At 35.6% G+C, this 20,501-nt stretch overlaps 1 protein-coding gene across 4 annotated transcripts in view; it reads right to left on the minus strand.

The window, feature by feature from the left end:
• The window catches only part of LOC150097391 (retinol dehydrogenase 12-like), a 72,537-nt gene that overhangs the window by 17,927 nt on the left and 34,109 nt on the right, over positions 1-20,501 (minus strand). For all 4 annotated transcript variants that reach the window (XM_090407128.1, XM_090407125.1, XM_090407126.1 and 1 more), the window contains 2 exons: positions 18,849-19,034; positions 3,603-3,712 (listed from right to left, as the gene is read on the minus strand). In XM_090407128.1, the coding sequence (XP_090263254.1) occupies positions 3,603-3,712; positions 18,849-19,034 (296 nt within the window). The remainder of the gene's footprint in view (positions 1-3,602; positions 3,713-18,848; positions 19,035-20,501) is intronic.

The raw sequence follows: 20,501 nt of genomic DNA on the forward strand, positions 1-20,501 counted from the left end.
CTCATCTGCACACCCAAGGACAGCATTCCTCCTTTATCACATCCAGGAGTCTACCAAGTACCCTGCTCATGCAATTAAGCCTACTACGGTCAAACAGGAAGAACTGTGAATATCCGCATCAGCGAACATAAACGATACGTCTGGAATCATCATTATGGGAAGTCGGGCCTAGCAGACCATGCTCTGGATACCCCTGTGCACAGGATCAACTGGAAAAACACAAAAGTACTACACAGAAACCTGTATAAATAGAGAGATTGTTCTTAGAGGCGACAGAAGCCCTAAAACACGCTCCAAATCTCAACAAATTAAGATCTTCGGCTGTATTAACTTGCCGAAGATCTGGGAGACAGTCATATTAAGAAAAAACTAGCACTTTTCTAGGACTCTAGTAATATATGATAGTTTTTTTTTTTTTTTTTTCAGATAGAGGGCGCCAAAATCAGGACTTTAGTCTTTGTGTTGCTGCTACAATTTTGTTTAAGTACACCATGTTGTTTTAGTCTCACGTATCGTGACAAACAGTGTTTTTGTGCTCTGAAGATGCTGGTTATAATACCAGCGAAATATCAGCATCAAGTTAATAAATTAATTATCTACTTAGTTTCTGTGTTCTATTATACCGTTAAAATAATAAACAACATATTTTGCATTCAGGAATTCTCCATATCCTTGACATGTATACAAAACACATGAATGTATTAAACATTCTACCATATGACAGGCTCATAAGTGGCAGTTTCCCATGAGACTAATCATCAATGTCTAACTATTTTTACCCCATTTTTTCTAGCAGGGGAAAACAGTGACGTGCAAGAAAAATATAATTTTACATTTCAAGTTGCACAAGCAGACTCTTTTGCTCTTCTGTCACTTTTTTTTAATGATGACAACAGTAGATATTCATGACATAATTCTGGGTCACTGAAACATAACATTCATTAGACAGCTGATTGGTTTCATTCAGTTGGTACAAATGAATTCAATTTTAAAGTAGACATGCAGTATATCAACATGGCAATATGTTGTTGCATGATACTCTATTTCTTTTTTTTTTTAATAGTTACTCTGTGATCTGTCTCTAATCAATCTGCTAACTGCACTCTACAGTTAGCAGATTGATAGAGATACATTGGCTTCTTTTCCACTGATGGAAAAGAAGTTAATGGACATCCCCATGGTCAACGTGCATCATGCCATGTAATGAGCCAGAAGTTTGTAGCCAATATAAATTGGAGGAATATGATACTCTCAAGTCAGCAACTGTGACCAGACGAAATGGCTGCAAGAAGGGAACCAATGGATTTAAAGAGGCGTTTTGATAGGATGTCATGTTGCAGGCCTATTTGTTTGTTAATTAATGATAAACTGGGTCATCCCAGGTCAACAATCAGTGATACCATGCTGAGATCAAAGTGCAGGGAATCAACTGCAACTGCTACCCACAGTGAATGGCCCACCACACTCAATGAATGTGACTGCAGGGTGCTACGAAGGATAATATGTAAAATACACCATTTGTCAATGAACAAGTGGAATGCAAAGTTCCAGGCATCAACTGGAACATGAATCTGCATAAAAGCATAAAATGGGTTTACACGGTAGGACTGCAATATGCAAGCCCCACATTACCCAAACCAACATGCAGCATCATCTTCAATGGTGCAAAAAAAGCATGTATACAGTGGAACATGGAAAGCGGTGTTATTTAGCAACGAATCCTACCACATCCTCTACTAAGTACGTGGTGTGGATGCGATGGATGTCAGGTTAACATCTCTTACCAGAGTGTGTAACCCCAACTATGAAATTCGAAGGTGGTGGTGTGATGGTATGCTCCTGTTTTTTCTGGTTTGGCCTCAGATCTCTGTTTGTGGTGCCACAAACTTGAATTTCGAGAGGTGTCTAAATATTCTGGACAATGTAATGCTTCCTACTTTGTGGCATTTTTATGGAACTGTCCATTGTCTCTTTCAGCAATACAATGCACCATGTCATAAAGCTGCTACTGTAACTGAGTGGTTTGACACGAATGTTACCACACTTGACTGGCCTCCAAAAAGCCCTGATCTCAACTTTACTGAACATCTCTGGGATGAACAGAAACTGAAACTAACAGAACTACTATCAGTAGGAACATGGAATGTATGGACACTTTGGATGTCAGGAAAGCTAGAACTACTTCATGAGGAAATGAAGAGATATTGGTGTGATATATTAGGACTGGCAGAGATGCGATGGACGTCATTAGGAGATATAAATGGATATGAAGTTATATGGTCAGGGCATGACACCAAATACGAAGCAGGAGTTGGCTTCCTTCTTAACAAAAGAGCTAGAGAGGCGTGGTTAGGCTACAAACCAGTCAATGAACAATGAACGAATCATAGTAGCAAGATTTCAAGCAAAACTATTTAATATATCAATAGTCCAGATATATGCACCCACATCTGACAGCACAGATGAGGATATTGACTTATTTTACAAAGATCTGACAGAGACAAGAGAAATAATACCAAAGCAAGATGTACTAATTATTGAAGGAGATTGGAATAGTCAGAATAGATAATGATGGTTGGGAAAGCATCATGGGAAAATATGGTTTTGGAGAAAGAAATGAATGAGGTGAAAAAAATGTTAGAATTTGCAGTGGACCACGAGATGATGATCTGTAACACAAGATTCCAACAAACGGACCATAGAAAATGGACATGGTGATCAAATGATGGGAAAAAAAACGAGTTTTTCCCTAAAGTACTTTAGGGCCAGTGGAAAGGCCATAAAGTACTTTGTTACGTAGGCCAGACAGAAGGTCAGGAGAAATCCGTATGGCAGAACATAAAAAAAAAAGACGTAGAAAAAAAGAAGAGAACACAAATCAGGCCTAGCTTTCCACACAACTTCCACTGGCCATAAAGTACTTTGGGAAAAAACGATCATGTCGTATATTGATAAAAACTGTTTCACAAGGAAATTCAAGGAAGCAGCAAAAATGCTTAGAATTCCTACACAGCGGGAAAAAAAAAACCAAGGTTTGATATTACACCAAGAGTGGTCGACATTCATAAAAAATCTAACTTCCTCAGATCTTGGACATAAAACACACACATGAAAAACAGAATGTGACAACAAATAACAATATTCCAACAAACATTCAGTAATGAATGTTTCAATTTTTTCAATGTTACAGTCAAAAACATCTAATGGACTATGAATTTAATCTTTGTTAGTTGTGTTTAACTTTTTTTTTTATACACCAATGCTCCTGATGATGCAAGTCATACAACTTACGAAACTTGTCAGGTTTCACGTATCCTGTTCATATTTAATAAACATGTGGTCTCAATACTGTAATCTATCTTTCAAAGAAAGGGTACTGTCCAAACCTGAGATCCCCATGATTAATATGAAGTGGAATATAAGCAGCAAGCTACTTTCACATGTCATTATCTTGTTCACAATAAGATATTTTTCATATATTCAAAAGAAATGTAATTAATAATAGCCTTATAATGAAAATGCGAAAGCAAACAGCTGGCATTTTAACTAATCACATCTAAAAGAAAGAAATAAGAAAAAAAAAATATTGAATTGATATTTACCTTGCCAAAAAGAATGAAAAACAATCTGAATAACTGAGAAACTAGGCTATGTTTATTTCGAAGAATTTCCGTTTGTACTAATCCAGGATGAACTGCATTTGCTGTTACCCCTAAATATGAAAAAAAAAAAAAAAAAAAGTTATTTTACATTAATATATCTATAAAAATGCATCTGAAGAGTTCCTTTTGTTAGCATACTCTTCAGATGCATGAAACTAAGAAAAATCCTTTTTAAGGATCTGATACATTGTAGTGTGCTGCAGGGGTCAGTTTTGGAACCACTGTTATTCAATTTGTATGTTAATGATATTGGGATGGGTTTAACTGGCGATATGAAGCTGTTTGCAGATTATACAAAATTGGGGAGAGCAAGAGCAGAGTCAAGCAGATGTTAAAGCTTTACAAGAGGACTTGAATAGATTGCATAAATGTGACAGGTAAGTGGAACTATTAGTTCAATGTTGAAAAGTATAAGGTTTTGAAATTTGGTAAGCAATGATGGGATGCAAAGTATACACTTGGTGGGGGAAAACTTTAAAGGAGGTAGAAGAGATGAGAGATCTGGGAGTGGTGGTGGACAAGGACCTGAAATCCAGGGGCCACATTGCACAAGTTGTGAAGATTTCATATCGGATAATGGCAATGATGCGGAGGATCTTGACATGCAGAAATAAAGAGGTTATGATGCCATTGTGCCCAGACTGGCTGGCTGAGTGGTTAGTGTTTCCACTCTCCAGCCAAGAGGCTACAGGTTCGAATCCTGTCATGGGCACAGATATTTGTAATTGTCCTACAAACTTGTGTGGAAAGAGAATCTGCAACCCTTTGCAAAACTCCTGCTAGAATAAGTCTCCATTTATTCTAGCAGGAGACTTTACTCCCAAAACCCAGTGAGGTATGGGAGTAACCATTATGGCATCTACGAACATCGAATGTTTTTTTTTTTTTTTTTATGCCATTGTATAAGGCCTTGATCAGGCCTCATATGGATTTACACAGATTTGGTTGCTGGGTTTTCATGGTGATGAGGATAAGTTAGAAAGGGTCCAGAGAAGATTCACAAAGGAGGTCAGTGGTCTTTGGAATGTGGAGTATGAGGACAGATTGAGAGAATGTAAATTGCAAAGCCTTGTAAATAGGAGGAGGAAGAAGGGGATATGATTGAGACATACACACTAGTCAGGGAGTTGTTATCAGGTTGACATAGAAGAGATTTTTCATAGAATGGGAGAGGGGGGGGGGTAGAACAAGCGACCATTGCTGGAAACTGTTTAAGGAGGGTGTGAGTAGAGGCGTGAGGAGATGGTTCTTTGTTTGGAGAGTGGTTGGTGAGTGGAATGCATTGCCTGAGTGTGCTGTGAATGTAGACACATTGAATCAGTTTAAGGTACGATTGGATGAGCATTGCATGCAATATTGTGTACCTCCTCACGATGAGTCTCTGGCTCCATGGAGGTCAGATGTTAATAATAAACATGTATAGTTTTTTTTCTGCTTATATTTTGAAATATACAGAATACACATTTTTCACACTGCTAAAAATGACAGATAACAAAATATATCAATTTCTAAGATAATCCTTCAGAATTATCGCTGTCCAAATCAAAAAGTCTTCAAGTTATGCCTCTTAATTCATGTAGAATAAACAAAAAAAAATTAACAGGAAAGTGTAAATAAAAAGATGAAATTACTTTGACATTTGTAAATAGTGTATTAATATTCCGTTTGAAGGCTGAGTGATATTTTCATGAGACTCCACAAGTATGCAATGTTACTGACATTAATGGTAAAAGCTAAGCCTAAGTTCCAACTTGAGACATGATATCACTTACATGGTAAGAAGACTAGGCAAATAGAAACACAAATGAGAAGTCAAAAACACGACCTCCACAAAAAATTCAAATCAAAACTTCTGAGTAAATTTATGATTATGTCATTCACCGGAACTTGCTATTTCTTTGCTGCTGCAGCAATATACATGGATACTAAAATACTGCAGTGAACTCAGTTTTATTTTCTTTGTTAACTGAAAGTGAATACCCAAATTTACTTTTAAGGATGGAGGAAGTTCAGAGTAAGTGAGGCTAAGAGGATCTAAGGAGTAAATGAGCATAAGAGTTACTGGTGGTGGTTTCAGGAATGAATGATTTGTGTGTGCAAGAGGCAGTACCAGACCAAGATAATTTCTTGGCCCAGGTAGATGTGTGTCACATCCCTAAGTTTTTTTTATACTTACGTGCTCGATAATTGTAAGTATAAGTATTTTTTCAAATTATTGATGATTTCATAACTCAATATTTCTACTTATCATTTTTATTCACTCAGATATACTACATAAAAAAGAAACAAATAAAAATTATTACAAACAAAAATTATTGATTTTACACTGTAATTTTAATTTGATCAATTATAATGTAGATATATATGTTTTCTTGATTTTAAATTTGAAAGCTTTTATTCCTTCACTAATGTCTATTTTCTGAGCAACAGCATTTTCAATAGATAACAAGGCTAAAGAATTTAATCTCTCACTCCCTGTCGATCACAAATATGTTTTGATAAGTTTTAATTTGCTAAAACTTCTTTCAGCTGTTGCTACTGTTATAGGAATTGTCAGCAAAATTCTCAATGCAACCCATGTATTTGGAACTATATTCTGCAAATAGCTTGCTTTTAAAAATTGTAAAAGTTTCTAAGGGTGAATGGATGTTTTCCGGAAGAAAACTGTTTAGAGATTTAATTTCTTCAAAGAGTTTGTTCCCATCAATGTCACTACTATTTTCATCATTAACAATTGAATGCAAATCCATACAATGTTTTCTTAATTCATTTAAATCACCTATTTTAGTTAAATTCTTCAGCTTGAATCAAAGCATTTTCAAATCCTGTTTCGTACTTGCTAAGTAGACATTTCCATCAATAGAAGATAATGAATTATTTTATGTTCTTTTAAAATTTGCATCTTCTCTGAGCAGAAGAAAGTATAGCGATGCTTCCATTGCCAGGTAATTATTTTTGGAAGGAGCGCATGCTCTAAGGCCGTAGTGCTGGCCTTAGTTTTGGCGCACCCTACCCTACTGACCAGGCACCACGGGCGGGTGCCTGGTCAGCCTGCCTCTTTATCCAGCACTGGCAAGAAGCACAGGGAAATGGAAGAAAGTTGGAATGGATAAAGCATAGGGAGGCATGCTGGAAGCAGTAGTGAATGTGTGTATGAGGGTGGTCAATATAAGGATGGAATAACCTGGGATGTAAGAGAAGTGGATCTGGAGAAAAATATAGATAGGTGATGCTAAAGAGGAAGGGCCAAGGTCAGGTGCAGAGGAGTCACAACTGACAGGTCTTGGAGATGATTGGTTATAGACCAAAAATTAGTTACCATTGTTATTTATTCTTGCTAGGAGTGTCAGAAATAAGAGCAATGAAAATGAGCCTGCAAAAGATGGGGATATAAGAGTGAAATAGTGTGAGGAGAGTGGATAGAATCAGATATTTATGTGGATGATTCTAACAGACCTGAGAATGTGAATGTGGTAACAAAGAAATGTACAAGAAAAATGGCCTAGTAAGAAAGAGACACATGCTTATTATGGTGATTTTAATTATGGCAATAAAAATATGAAAGAAAAATAATGTCTGACAGCAAAAGGAAATGAATTTTGGATTTCTGTGGATACATAAAGAATATTGGATTTGTTATTTCAGTATTACTGTGAATGAAGCATTGAATCTGCCTCCAACTGGAAAGATAGACATGAGATGACTTACTTGTGCCTATGAGAAGATTCTAGTAATTGGAAGAATTTTTTGAATCAGAAGGCAGCTGAAACAAAGAAAAAGGAAAAGTTGGAATAGTATAACAGGAAATACAGAATTTTTTTTGGGGGGGGGGGAATTTGGAGAAAAGATCAAAAGTTATAATCATAGTGAGTACCTGTTGGATTTCTGTCCATAACATTACTAGTCACTACTAGACTGGTCATTACTAATACCATGTTCCAGCATAAATATACGCAACTCATATGGAGAGAAGACACAAGAAATAAGAAAAGTCTCATTGACTATGTTATTGTTGATAGTGATATATCATGCGCTGATTCAGGTATAAGAGTATCCTGAAAAAAACTCTCTTTTACATAGTTATTATACAAATATTATTCAAACCCTGAAGACTCACTAGCAAACTCTGAAGAAAACATTGATTGATTGATTCATCTAAGGAAGCATGTGGCGAAATTGTCTGCATGGATAGAAAAATCAGAACTCTATGGTAGACTCAGGAAGTTAAAGAAGCGGCCAGGGAAAAGAAGAAATTTATTGTGGGCACCTTGTCATACCTTTTCTAGATCTACTAAAGTATAGATCCTTGTTATATTCCCATTATTTCTCAACTATTTATTTGTTGTAAAGTGAAAATCTGATCTTAACAACCTCTATTTGACCTGAATTCATCTTATTCTTCTCCAAGTTTCTCTTCCACAATTTTTTTTTCAGCCTCTTTTCAAGTATGCTTACATAAATCTAACACTGAACAATTAGTAGAGAAATTCCTCTATAATTTTCACATCCAGCTGTATTCCCCTTTTTATAGATTGGAACTATAACAGCTCTACTCTAATCATCTGGAATTTCACCTTCTGACAAGGCCCTCTGAATTATACAGAATTTTATAGTGTTACCACCTGCAAAAACTTTTATACCTTCATATTTGAGCCTTTTGGTTGAATATCTATCTTCTACATGCACTGCTTTTCCACATTTAAGGCTTTCTTATGATAGCTTTTTTCTGTCTCAAGTATTGATATGCACTCCTGTTTGTATTCTGTTTAAATATTTTCTACTACTGTTCTTTCATTGCTTGTTTCATTTAATAGACTTTTAAAGTAATTGCTCCAGACATCCAGAATACACTTATCTTCAATTTTAAAATCATTTTTTATCATTTTTGCCAACTTTCTGATATTTATCTTCTATATTGTTATTGACATCTTCACATAACTTCTGTTTAGCTATGTTTACACATACCTTAGTTTTCTTGCATTTTTTCTAGAACTGTTTCAATAATTAATTTTTTGTGTCCATCATGGCATTCTTATTTTTCTATCCTTGCAGACTATTTCATCACATGCCTCCCTAGCTGAATCAATCAAAATTTTCTTCAGAATTTGCCACTGCAATTATAAGGTTTGGTTATTGTTTCCAAACTGTCTCATTTTTAACAATTGACTGTTGAGGTATCTTTGCTGGTTTGATCTCATTATAAGGTTTAATGGAAATGAATACAACACATATAAATAATTAAACACGAGTTTAATTAATCCTAGATTTTGGCTCAGTCACAAAGATGCAAAGACATATTCAGGGAAACAAAATTAAATTTACAAAAACACACACAAAAATGCACAAAACAATAAGTGGAAAAATTAGACTGATAGCCTTAGCTGTTGGGCAGGTAGCCTAAGAACTAAAGTTTCACAAATCTTGGGAAGTTTAATACACACATACTTATTAAGATTAGTTTTTTTTTTTTTTTTTTTTAATCTGCTGCTAATTCTAACAAAAAAATCTTTCCAGTTTGTATTTGTTATAGTTGAGTTTCTGACCTCTGGAATGTTGAGTACGAGGAAAGATTGAGAAGATGTAATTTGCAGAGTCTAGTGGAGAAGGAAGAGGGGAGATGTGATAGAGACCTACAAGTTGGTAAGGGGTTGTTATAAGATCAATGGTGGAGAAGTTCTACAGAGAATAGTGGGAGATCAGGGGAGAACCAGAGGTCATCCCTGGAAACTGTATAAAGAGGGTGTGAGTAGGGGAGTGAGAGGAAGGTTTTTTTTGTGCAGAGTTGTGAATGATTGGAATGCCTTGCCTGAGAGTGTGGTGTCTGCAAGGAGTTTGAGTGTGTTTAAGACACGGTATGATGAGATGTGTGTGTGATAAAAGGACCTCCTAGATGAGTCTTTGACTCATCTGGGAGGTCCTTTTATCACACACACATCTCATGAGGTCCTTATTCAATTTAATACACACATCTCATGAGGTCTTCTTTAATAATAATAATAGTAAAGCATTAGTTTTCTTCCATTTGCTTCTCTGCAAAGGTAGCCAAGGCATGGAGCTAGATCTGACTAACCAAACTTATGGTGGCAGATGTATTTCCTATGTTCTTCTAGGCAAATGTTAGTGGATCTCAGCAGGGTTGCTTGTATTTTAGTATAACATTGTTTATTTTTAATTTTTAATTTAATTTAATTTAATTTTAATTTTAAGCCTTGTGGATTTGCTACTTGAATTTTTTTTTTTCCTGAATTTTTGAATCATACTTTCACTGGAACACAATGGCGGTACACACAAGGTCTACTCATTGTGCAGCACAATGATCAAATGCTGTTAACATTTTCAAAAATGGTTTGATGTCATGAGTGTAACATGTATGCATAACGAAAGATGTGTTTGTAGAGGGTGTGAGTAGGGGAGAGACGGCAAGTGGTTGTGGAGAGAATGAAGAGGAGAAAGTATGGATTTGTAGAAAGTGTGATATTTTGTTAGACTACAAGTTATGAGCAAATACAAAATAGACTGAAGGAATGAAATTTTGTGTAAATGAAAGAAACGTAAATGGAACAAAAACTAGTGAGATTGAGGAAGTGAAAGAACATAAGAATGAAGAAATGGAAGTAGAAAGTATGGGATATGAAAGTGAAAGGAAGTAGGTTTGAGGAAATGGAAGACAGGTGCAGGAGAATGAAAGACGGCAAGACTACGTGAGCAACAGAGAATGAAATTGCCAAAGTGAAAGATTTGAAGAAAGGGCTGTTTAAAAATAAAAAAAAAGAAACAAGGAATATAATGTATTGTGATATTAGATGTTTTGTGGAAACAAATGAAAGAGTGCAAAACAATAGAATGAAAATTAAAAAAAAGAGTCATTAATGACTCGAGAATAGTAAAGTATGGAGATTCCATTGTTAGAGAATTGGCAGAGTCCATAACATTTACTATCCAGAAGGGGGAATGAGCAAGATAATTCATGCTTTGGACGTGAGGAAGAAACGAGCAAGAGAATTAGTAGTGGTTGTGGAAACAAATGATTTAGGTTTACGTAAGGAAAATGCAAGGACAGATATCAGGAGGTTATTGAGGAGAATGAAAGATAATAGTATAGTGGGAAAGGTGGTCAGTGTGTGGCCGAGGTATAACAGTTATGAGTTAAGACAGAGAGGAAGAATCATGAATGGTATGCTGGCCAGTGTGAGAAGAAGGGAGAGCAGTTTGTAGATGTGTGGCATGCATTTGAGGAAAGAATGGAATTGCACAGGAGAGACGGGTTATGTTTGAATGGCTCTCAAGTGAGTGAACTGGAGAAAGTGCTGCTAGATGGAAGTGCAGTGTGCGTGATGCAAGTAAGAAATCAGAAGTAAGAGTTGAAGTGAAAGATGAGGAGAGTGGAATGGAAGCGATGGAAGTGCTTAGCAATAGGGATAGTAGTAGGATGAGAGACGAAGACAGAATGGGAATGCAAGAAGAACAGTAAAATAGCAGGAGCCAATGGAATAAGGAAAGTGGATGTTGGAACTAGTGGTGAATGCATGTACAATGATGATGATGATCAGCATAGGAATGGAAAGTATTAAGACACGAGTGGGGTAGTTGAAAGTGAGTGGATATATGGGGTAAGCGATGATAAAAGTGATTGGGTAAGGGAAGGTGTGGTGGGGGAAATCACAACCAACAAGTGGCTTGGGCAGGACAGGTTATAGACTTAAAAGTGAACTGCTGTGTTTATTTATAAATGCCAGGAATATCAGAAATAAGGGAGATGAAATTCTTTCATTGATTGAGTTTATTTGTCCAAAAATTGTTGGAATCAGTAAACATGGTTGAATAAAATAATATCCTGAAAGGAATACAAATGGAAGGATACAGTGTTTTTCACAAGGGAAAGGACAAGAAGGGAGGGGATGTTGTGCTAATGACAGCAGAGAAATCATGTCCACATAAGGTAGATATGAAAGAGAGAAATAGTGGCAATAGTTCTGAGGCAGTGTGGTATGAGGTGGAGGTTGACAGAAAGAGATATTTATAGTTGGATGTTGTGATAGGTCAAGGAAAATGGAGGGAGGGAAGGTGATGAAGAAATGTATAAGCAACTTGGGTTAGTCAACAAGGGAAGGGTGATTATTATGGGCAATTTTAATTATATGGAAATATAGATTACAATGAAGAGATAGCATTTGGGAATAAGGAAAATGAATGCGAGTTCTTGAGAGGCGGTATGTAAAGGAGGACATGTAAGGATTGAGAGTTTTAGATCTGATCATTTCATTAGAGGATGTAATTGTGAGTGGGATTTAATATTTCCCTCCAGTTGGTGAGAGTGATCATGGCTAGACAACTCAGATGATAAGTGATCATCTGAGTTGTGTCTAGCTGTATGAAGACCTCTGTGAGGATATGATATACATTTGGTTCCCAAACTTTTTCAGTTCACAGCACCCCAAATCAGAATATAGGCCTACCTAACAGTTGCAGTGTGCAGTTGGTGCGTTAGATTGGTTAAGTTAAAAAAATAAATAAAACACGTATTTCAAATTCACAAACAATTTATGTAAAAAGTATTAAATAAATACATATTTTGAACAATCAAATCATTGAATAAATAAATCTTAATTAGTGGGACGGATGAGCTGTTGTTCACTGCACATCTCAAATCTTGGAATCATACTGGACACAGCCATCCTCATATCCTGTTCCACGTTGATTTTCGCACGATACTTGCTTTTCATCATAGTGAGCGACGAAAACCCAGCATTGAAGAAAAATGACTTTGCAAATGAAATTAAAATTCGCTGAGCTTTACCACTTAGCAGTGGATACTCATCTTTTACTGACATCCAAAAGTTAGTTCCATGCTGTCAAATTTTGTCTTCAGTGTATTGTTGCAAGACAGCTCAATAAGTGAAAATATTGGAATATTCCGCAGCGCTCCAGCACACACAGTTTGGGAACCACTGATATACAGTATGTGGAAATATAAAGCTGGTAATTATGACAGGCTTAGGAGATAGCTTGGGGCATGCTATGAGAAGTTGAGCAGTAAGGAAATAAATGCTACTTGGGAACTGACAAAGATGCTTAACAGCATCAATGTTGAATGTATTCCAAAGGTCAAAAGGCTGAATAAGTTAGGTGTAAAATTGATGAAGGATTTAAGTATGAAATCTGGAAGAAGAAGGTGCTTTGCAGGAAGTACACGATTAATAATGGTAATAATCAGTTGCAAAAAGAGTATAAAGAGCAGGCCAGGAGAGTTACTCAGTTGTTAAGGACATCAAAAGTGCAGTACAAGCTGAAATTAGCAAATCAGGCCGAGAAAAATCCTCGAGAGTTTTTTTTCAATATGTGTCAAGTAGAAGTAAGAATGATTATGGTAAGATGATGTTAATGGATGAAAGTGGGAGATTGCTGACTGCTGCAGAGGATATAAGCAAGGTGTTCAGTGAACAGTTCATCAGGATGTTTCATCCTCAGTGGGAAATCAGAAACCAAAGTATAGAGAATGAAATGAGAGAAGACTTAATGGTGAGAGCAAGAGGTATATGAAGAGTTAAGCTAGATGACAATAAAGCAATATAACTTGATGACATATCACCACATGTTTTAGTAATGAAATATAGTGAGTGGGCATAATGAAAAGAATTATAAAAAGGGGAAAAACTTATGTAAAAAACTTGATTAAAGTAGAATTTTAGCCTAAGTACCATAGGCATTGTCAGTACAAGATCACAGAATGGTAATTAAACCATAACAGACAATTTGAAAAAAAGCTCCATCTGAGTAGCTAATGTAAGATAACTAAAAAGGTCAATAATTTCCTAACTTATTTAAAAAAAATTAAAAAAATAAAGTGAGGAAATATTAGCTGATTCAAAAAGTCTCATCTCCCATGAAGGGGGCATATATAGACCATCGGATCTTTTTAAGTTAGGAAAATGAAATAAAGTTTTTCTTCATTTATTTTCATGAGGAAACAACTTTTAAGAAGGATTCTGGTCTTGTTCCAATGAACTCAATGTTTAGTGTCAGTAGCATGATCTGAAAGTCCAGATGTTCAGGCTCAGAATATTTAATATAAAACTTGTGTTCTTCTAGACGAATAAAAGCAGATCTTCCTGTTTGTCCAAAATAAGATAACCCATAAAGGCAAGGAATAAAAGGACTGAATATTTTTGTTGCCTTTTGTCCCATCAGAAAAATCTCCATCTTTCTGACTTCTCCTAAGAGCAAGCAATAGATTCCTTACGTTTGTGGATTATGTTATTTTGGACAAACAGGAAGATCTGCTTTTATTTGTCTAGAAGAACAAAAGTCTTATATTAAATACCATGAGCCTGAACAGTCTGGACTTGCAGAGCATGCTATTGATACTAAACATAGAGTTCATTGGAACAAGACAAGAATCCTTCATAAAAGTCATTTCCTTACAGAACATCTTTATAAAGAAACATGTGAAACTTTACTTCACTCTCCTAACAAACAGATCCAATAGAATAGCGTAGATCTATCCCCTTTGTGGGAGATAAGAAAGATTAGCTGATTTAAAAAGTACTAACTTTATTTTGTCTATGTATATATTTATATACACATAGACATTTAAAAAAAAATAATAAGTTAGGAAATTATTGACCTTTTTCAGTTATCATACTTTGGCTACTCAGGTGGCACTTTTTAGAATTGTCTGTTATTGTTTAATTGCCATTCTGTGATCTTGTACTGACCATGCCTATGATACTTAGGCAAAAATTCTACATTGATCAAGTTTTTTTATTTGAGTTTTCCTCTGTTTTTATAATTATTTTTATCACTACATGTATTAAGGGAATGTTCCAAGGAGATAGCATCAGCCTTGGCCAACCTGTTCAACAAGAGTCTTGCAACAGCAAGAGTTCCAAAGGAGTGGAAGGAAGATAAAATTCCACTTCAGAAAGGTGTGGTAATAAAGCTAAGGCTAAAAAGTATAGGCTGATCTGTATATATGAAGTTGTAGTAAAGGTATTGAAGTGGTTGGTGAAAGACAGAACTGATAACAGTGATATTCTTTGTGCTTGTCAGCATGGGTTTGTTAAAGTGGGAGCATGTTTTTCCAACTTGCTTATGTACTATAACAAGGTGACAAATGTATTGGACCAGGGAGAAGCACACAAAGTGGTATACTTATGAGAAATTGCCATACCACAAGTTGGATAGGCATCTGCCTCTCAGATAGGTATCAGAGGTAAGCTGTGTATGGGGTGTGCAGTATCCTGGAACTTTTTTTGGGGGGGGCCATTGTTATTTAATTTGTATATTAATGATATTGGGATCGATTTAACTGATGATATACAACTGTTTTCAGATGATGCAAAACTGGGGAAAGTGATGAAGAATCAAGCAGATGTTGTGGCCTTATAAGAGGACAACTTGAATAGATTGTATGAGTGGGCAATAGTATGGAACTCTCAATTTAATGTTGCAAAGTGAGGTTCTGAAATTTGGTAGGCAATAATGGGATGCAAAGTATACACTTGGCATGAAAAGTTTGGAGGAAGTTGAGGAGATAAGAGACCTTGGAGTGGTGACGGACAAGGATCTGAAGTTCAGAGGTCACATTGCACAAGTTGTGAAGACACCACATTAGATTATGGCAATGATGTGGAGGACTAACTTGTAGAAATAAAGAAGTTCTGGTTCCATTGTATAAGGCCTTCATCAGGCCTTGTGCACAGATTTAGTTCCCTGGTTTCCATGGTGATGAGGAGGATTTGAAGGGTAGTGTTATGTCTTGGCTTTCTCTTAGTTGTTTGTTATTTAACTTATCTTTATCAGTTGTTATTTTATGCTACTTATTATCAGATATTTCGTTAGCCGACAAATTTATAGTTATTTTATGACTGCACCAGCCGGCAACTGAATTCTGATATACTATCCTAGATTACTTAGAAAGAAAGCGCAGGGATCATGAAGTTTGCAGTCGTGGTCCCGTTTCTAATGTTACTAATGGATTTCCCTCTAATACACGGTTCGTGCTTTTCCAAGCGGTAATTCAATCCACAGAAACATGACAAACTCATTTGGTTTACACATAAGAAATACATTTTAGTCAAACCTTCAATTCTAAAAGAATCTGAGTTCCCTCCCTTTTTTTAAACTAACACATCAAAAAAAGGGTTCCACACTATAATTTTTTATACTGACAAAATCTTACACTTCCTTATATATCTATCTTCAGACTCTGTTAATTTATACTAAATTACCCATTACTATCACACATATAAAATACATATATATATACAGGCTTACTCTACAATTCTGGCATAAATTTCATGAGATAATATTCCTTCTTATATTTCAATCTTTGTCCCCCCCCCCCCAAATTTTAGCTAGCATTCAAATTAAGTTTTAACATAATAACATTAATTTCCTTCTTTCGATACAAACAGTCCGAAGCCTCAGTTCCCTATTCGGCTTAAGTCTAAGATGTCCCTTATTCCTCAGGTGTAGACAAAACGTCCAAATGCAGACAGTTCCTTGAACACAACACGGAAATTGGCTGTTTTCTCAACGTTCAGTTTCTCTTTCCTCCACGGTTACTTTAACTTAATACAAAAGGGTTTCAGCTTACCATTCTTGTTTTATCTGGTAGATTTAGGACCCTCTTATCTGGATTCTCAGATCTCCTTACCGTATTTTCTTTATAGGCGTCTCTGCTATTCTTTTATTCTACTCGAAAAGGAGCACTATTTCGCTGACTTATACACTGGCATAAATTCACCAGCGGCCCTTTCTTCTAGAACTCTGGATGCATTATAGCTGCAGCTTTGATCCAACGTGTAGCAAGGGGAAATTCTTGCTACGCATGGCGGCAAGTTTCCACAGCTACTCAGCTCTGCTCAGGAAACCAGGAAACGACGAAAAAGAGAAGATTGCGATTCAAGTCCCTGCCGAAACTTATATACTACAAAACAGCGCCTTCACTTGGTAGTGTCGTCATGCATATGGCGGCCGCCGATTGGTCACCGTGGCTGCGAACTGTCTTTGACATGGCCTAAAACTTGTATTAACTTATACACATCCTTTTTAGCAATTATACATGATTTTCTATCTTAAATTAATTTACAAACATTCCCTATTCAGTTTATGGACTTCTTTAACATTCCTCAATACCTACAAAACTGAATATATACATTTCCTAGATCATTAATAGGTACATTTTCTATCTGGAGGCATAAGTATGTCCTTATCCATCCCTTCTGAGGTTACCTTATGTTGGGTCGGAAAAGGGATGACTCATCACTTTTTTCGACACAACAGTAGTGAAGATGACATTTCTCTGTTGACATCACCAATTTATTTAAGTTTACTATCAATGCTGGAAAAACTTTGCATAATAAATTATTTCAACAGATTGAAGGTACTATGATGACAGGTAGTCCTATATCACCTGCTGCGGCTGATTATTTTATGGAGCATTTAGAGGATTGGATTTCTAACATCATTTCTCCTTGACCTTGCATTTGGCTATGTTTTGTGGATAACATCGTTGTAATCTGGTCACACTCTGAAACAGAACTACTTCAGTTTCTGGAAAAAAATTAACTCCTTATATATTCACATCAAGTTCACTATTGAACGTGAATCTAACAACAATCTTTCCTTTTTGGTTATTTTGATACATCGTAACTCTGGCAATACTGAATTTCCTGATTACAGGTAGCCATCCTTTACACACAGATATATCCCCACATCTTCACACCCTCATCCTTCACAAAAAATAGGTATTATCAAAAGTTTTGTACACCAGGCATGCACAATTTGTCTTTCTCAGTCTCCTCTATTAGAAGAATTAAGTAAAATAAAACTTACTCTATTCATTAATGGATACAGCGAAACCTTGATACAGAAAATATAAATTATCATCCCTCTTCCAGATTGCAATCTGATGAAAAAAGGTTCACCATACCCTACTTCAACAACCCAACTGGCCATGATGTCTATAGACGTCAGGATTTCTATGGATGCGAAGTACATATTAAAATTGTAATACCGTTGATATTACATTGAAATATATGATGGATACGAAGTGTATGAGGAGTGTGTATTTTATCCATATGGCTGGTTGTGTGGTTAAAGGAACATCTGAACAAATAGCGAGGAACCTTTGCAGATACAAAGATACATTTCACCTTTATCTTTGCCTAGTGTTTATCAAATACCTCGTTCTTGTCATCTTTGTTACTTTGGATAGACTGGCCATTCTGCTACTATTAGAATCAAAGAACATCAAGATTATATACGATTTTTGGATTCTGAAGGTTCAGGCCTTGTTTCTCATGCCATCATCAGAGTTCACTGGAACCGTACCAAGATACTACACTAGAGTAGACTCAAATTTGATTCTCTCTTTTTGGAATTGTGTGTAGCCCTACTTCACTGTCCTAATCTTAATTGGACAGAATGTAAGCCTATGTCTAAGTTTTAAGAAGTAATTGCTTAATTGTTTCTAATTTTTTATATTTTTATTTATTTATTATTTTTAAATAATAAATACTTTTTTTTTTTGGACAGCTAATGGACAGCTGTGACCGAGACACATGATATTATACATATGCTGTACGATTCATTCTTGTATTCAGAATTTAAATGCTGCTACCAGTTTTTCTGTTTACTTCCTGAAAGAAGCTCATGTCATATTGAGTGAAATATATTAGAAGTAATAAATTATGTTTGGTTTTCTCTTACATGTCTGAAGCCATTATCCAAAAAATACAGTATGTCCAGTCCAACATGCATGTCTCTATTAAACAACTAAAACATTAAACTGTTTAAACACTTGTAGAAAACACTTTCCTACAAGTGTTTAAACTAATATTAACTTATGAATCTGAGAGTTGAGTTAGAAACGAAATACTTGAGCAAAGAATGAAGACCATCCAAATTCTGAGAAAAATTAAGGTAGTCAAGATGGCATTAATGGAAGAACCAGACTGATTTGGAGGAAAATTGCTGAAGATTAGTAATAAAGTAAACTGAATTGTGTAGTATGTTAAGAATATGCTGATAATGATTTTTTTTATTGCATCTTCCATCCATGTGATACCTATGAATACTCATTTGGAATTTCACTAGAAATACATCCATTTTATTTAAAAAACATGCCATTTTAAAATTAACTGAAAATGAATTTATTCAACATCTTAATTTCTTTTTCACCTGTTCCTTCCAATTTCCTTGCAAGTTCTTCAATAAATAAAATATTAGCCACTTTTGAGTTGCTGTATGCATAAAACTCTGAATATTTCACTTCAGAATTCAGGTCAAAAATATCAAATTTATTCCAGTGATGAACATATGAAGATACACTAATAATGCGACTTGGAGCACTTTTCAGAAGGTGGGCTGCAATATATAAAAAATTTCCAATTGTAATTTCTAAAATACACAACATAAGCTGAATTAACAATCTCTAATAATCAATAATTTCAATCAGTGTGGTTTAACTAAATACTTAAGGAATTGACAGCGTACACTAGAAATATAAATTAAATCAACTTGCCATCTTCATGGGAACTTAAGATAAAGACATGTGCACGTAAGTACTAAATAACAGCAAATGAGAAACGAAGTGAGGAAGCTATCGTTTTCCTATGGAGGGCTATATTAGGTGTTCTTGGCCTTTGGGCTGAAGTTCTTTTGATATATGTTTCCCAAATTTAGGGCAGTCTCATGCATCTAAATTTGTTGAGGTTTACCATGTTCCTAAGGGCTGAGGCTGATTCCATGAATAGTCTTTCATATTTGAACTGGTCTTACCCATGTGCATATTGCTATGCGCTAGGAAAAGAGTTGTTACCCAGACTAGTTTCAACCTTTATTGAGGTCTCATCGGTGGGAGTAAGACAGAAAATACTGAGGTTATATTAACACAGAAAGAATATATTTTCCATATACAAGAAGTAAAATGAGCACCATATACAATTAGTATTTTTGTTATGTAAATCAAACACATGAAAGGTTGCAAACCTATCATGGATTCAAGAAATTAACATAAACTGGGTTGTATATTGGCCGAAGGATTTTAATAATTGATACTAAGTAAAAAAAAAAAAACACCAACAAGTTTCACCAACTTAGCTGTCTGGCTTCGTCACGGTGTATAAAAGAGATACAAAACAACTTAAACTGTTCGTGAAAGAATGAACCGAATACAATTGTATTTTTTACAAATACAGAAGGAATATGTACATCAAACACATGGAGCGTGTATGATATCAACTGTTGTTATGCAGGAACGTTCTGTAATTAGCAGTGAAATTTAACTGTGGCGTGCTTAATGATCTTATGAGGGTTTTCCAAACATCAGTTAGAATTAATTCTTGATTTCTATTGAGGTTGTGTTTAGAACGGATGACTGCTATAGCTTTTTTTATGTTTTGGGAGCAGAAATCTTCTTTTAAATAGGGCATGGAGCTTTTGTCCCATTTGATGGTATGGTTTTTCCTCGAGAAATGAACGGCTAACCCAGAGTTGTCTTCTCTGTTGTTGTTTACATCTCCGACGTGTTCTCTTTTCCTTATTTCCAAACTTCTTGAGATCTGAGCAATGTAATTTAATCCACATGAACGGGGGGGGGGGGGAATATTATAGACACCACCGGCATATTTAAAGAAGGCATAACTATCTTTTAGAGATCTTAAAAAGTGGTGGATAGTTTTTAAAGGTTTAAAAGTCACTCTTATTTTTGATAGACTGCAAGGCTGATGTGTCCATCCATTTGTTTTTTAATTAAGGTATCCAGGAATGACAATTGTTTGTCCTTGTTCCAAGGTGAGAAGCCACATGAAATACGAGTAACTTTTAAACCTT

This window comes from Typopeltis vanoorti, chromosome 17, assembly GCF_054136105.1.
Source record: "Typopeltis vanoorti isolate ZY-2024b chromosome 17, IOZ_Tvanoo_1.0, whole genome shotgun sequence".
Taxonomy (NCBI): domain Eukaryota; kingdom Metazoa; phylum Arthropoda; class Arachnida; order Uropygi; family Thelyphonidae; genus Typopeltis; species Typopeltis vanoorti.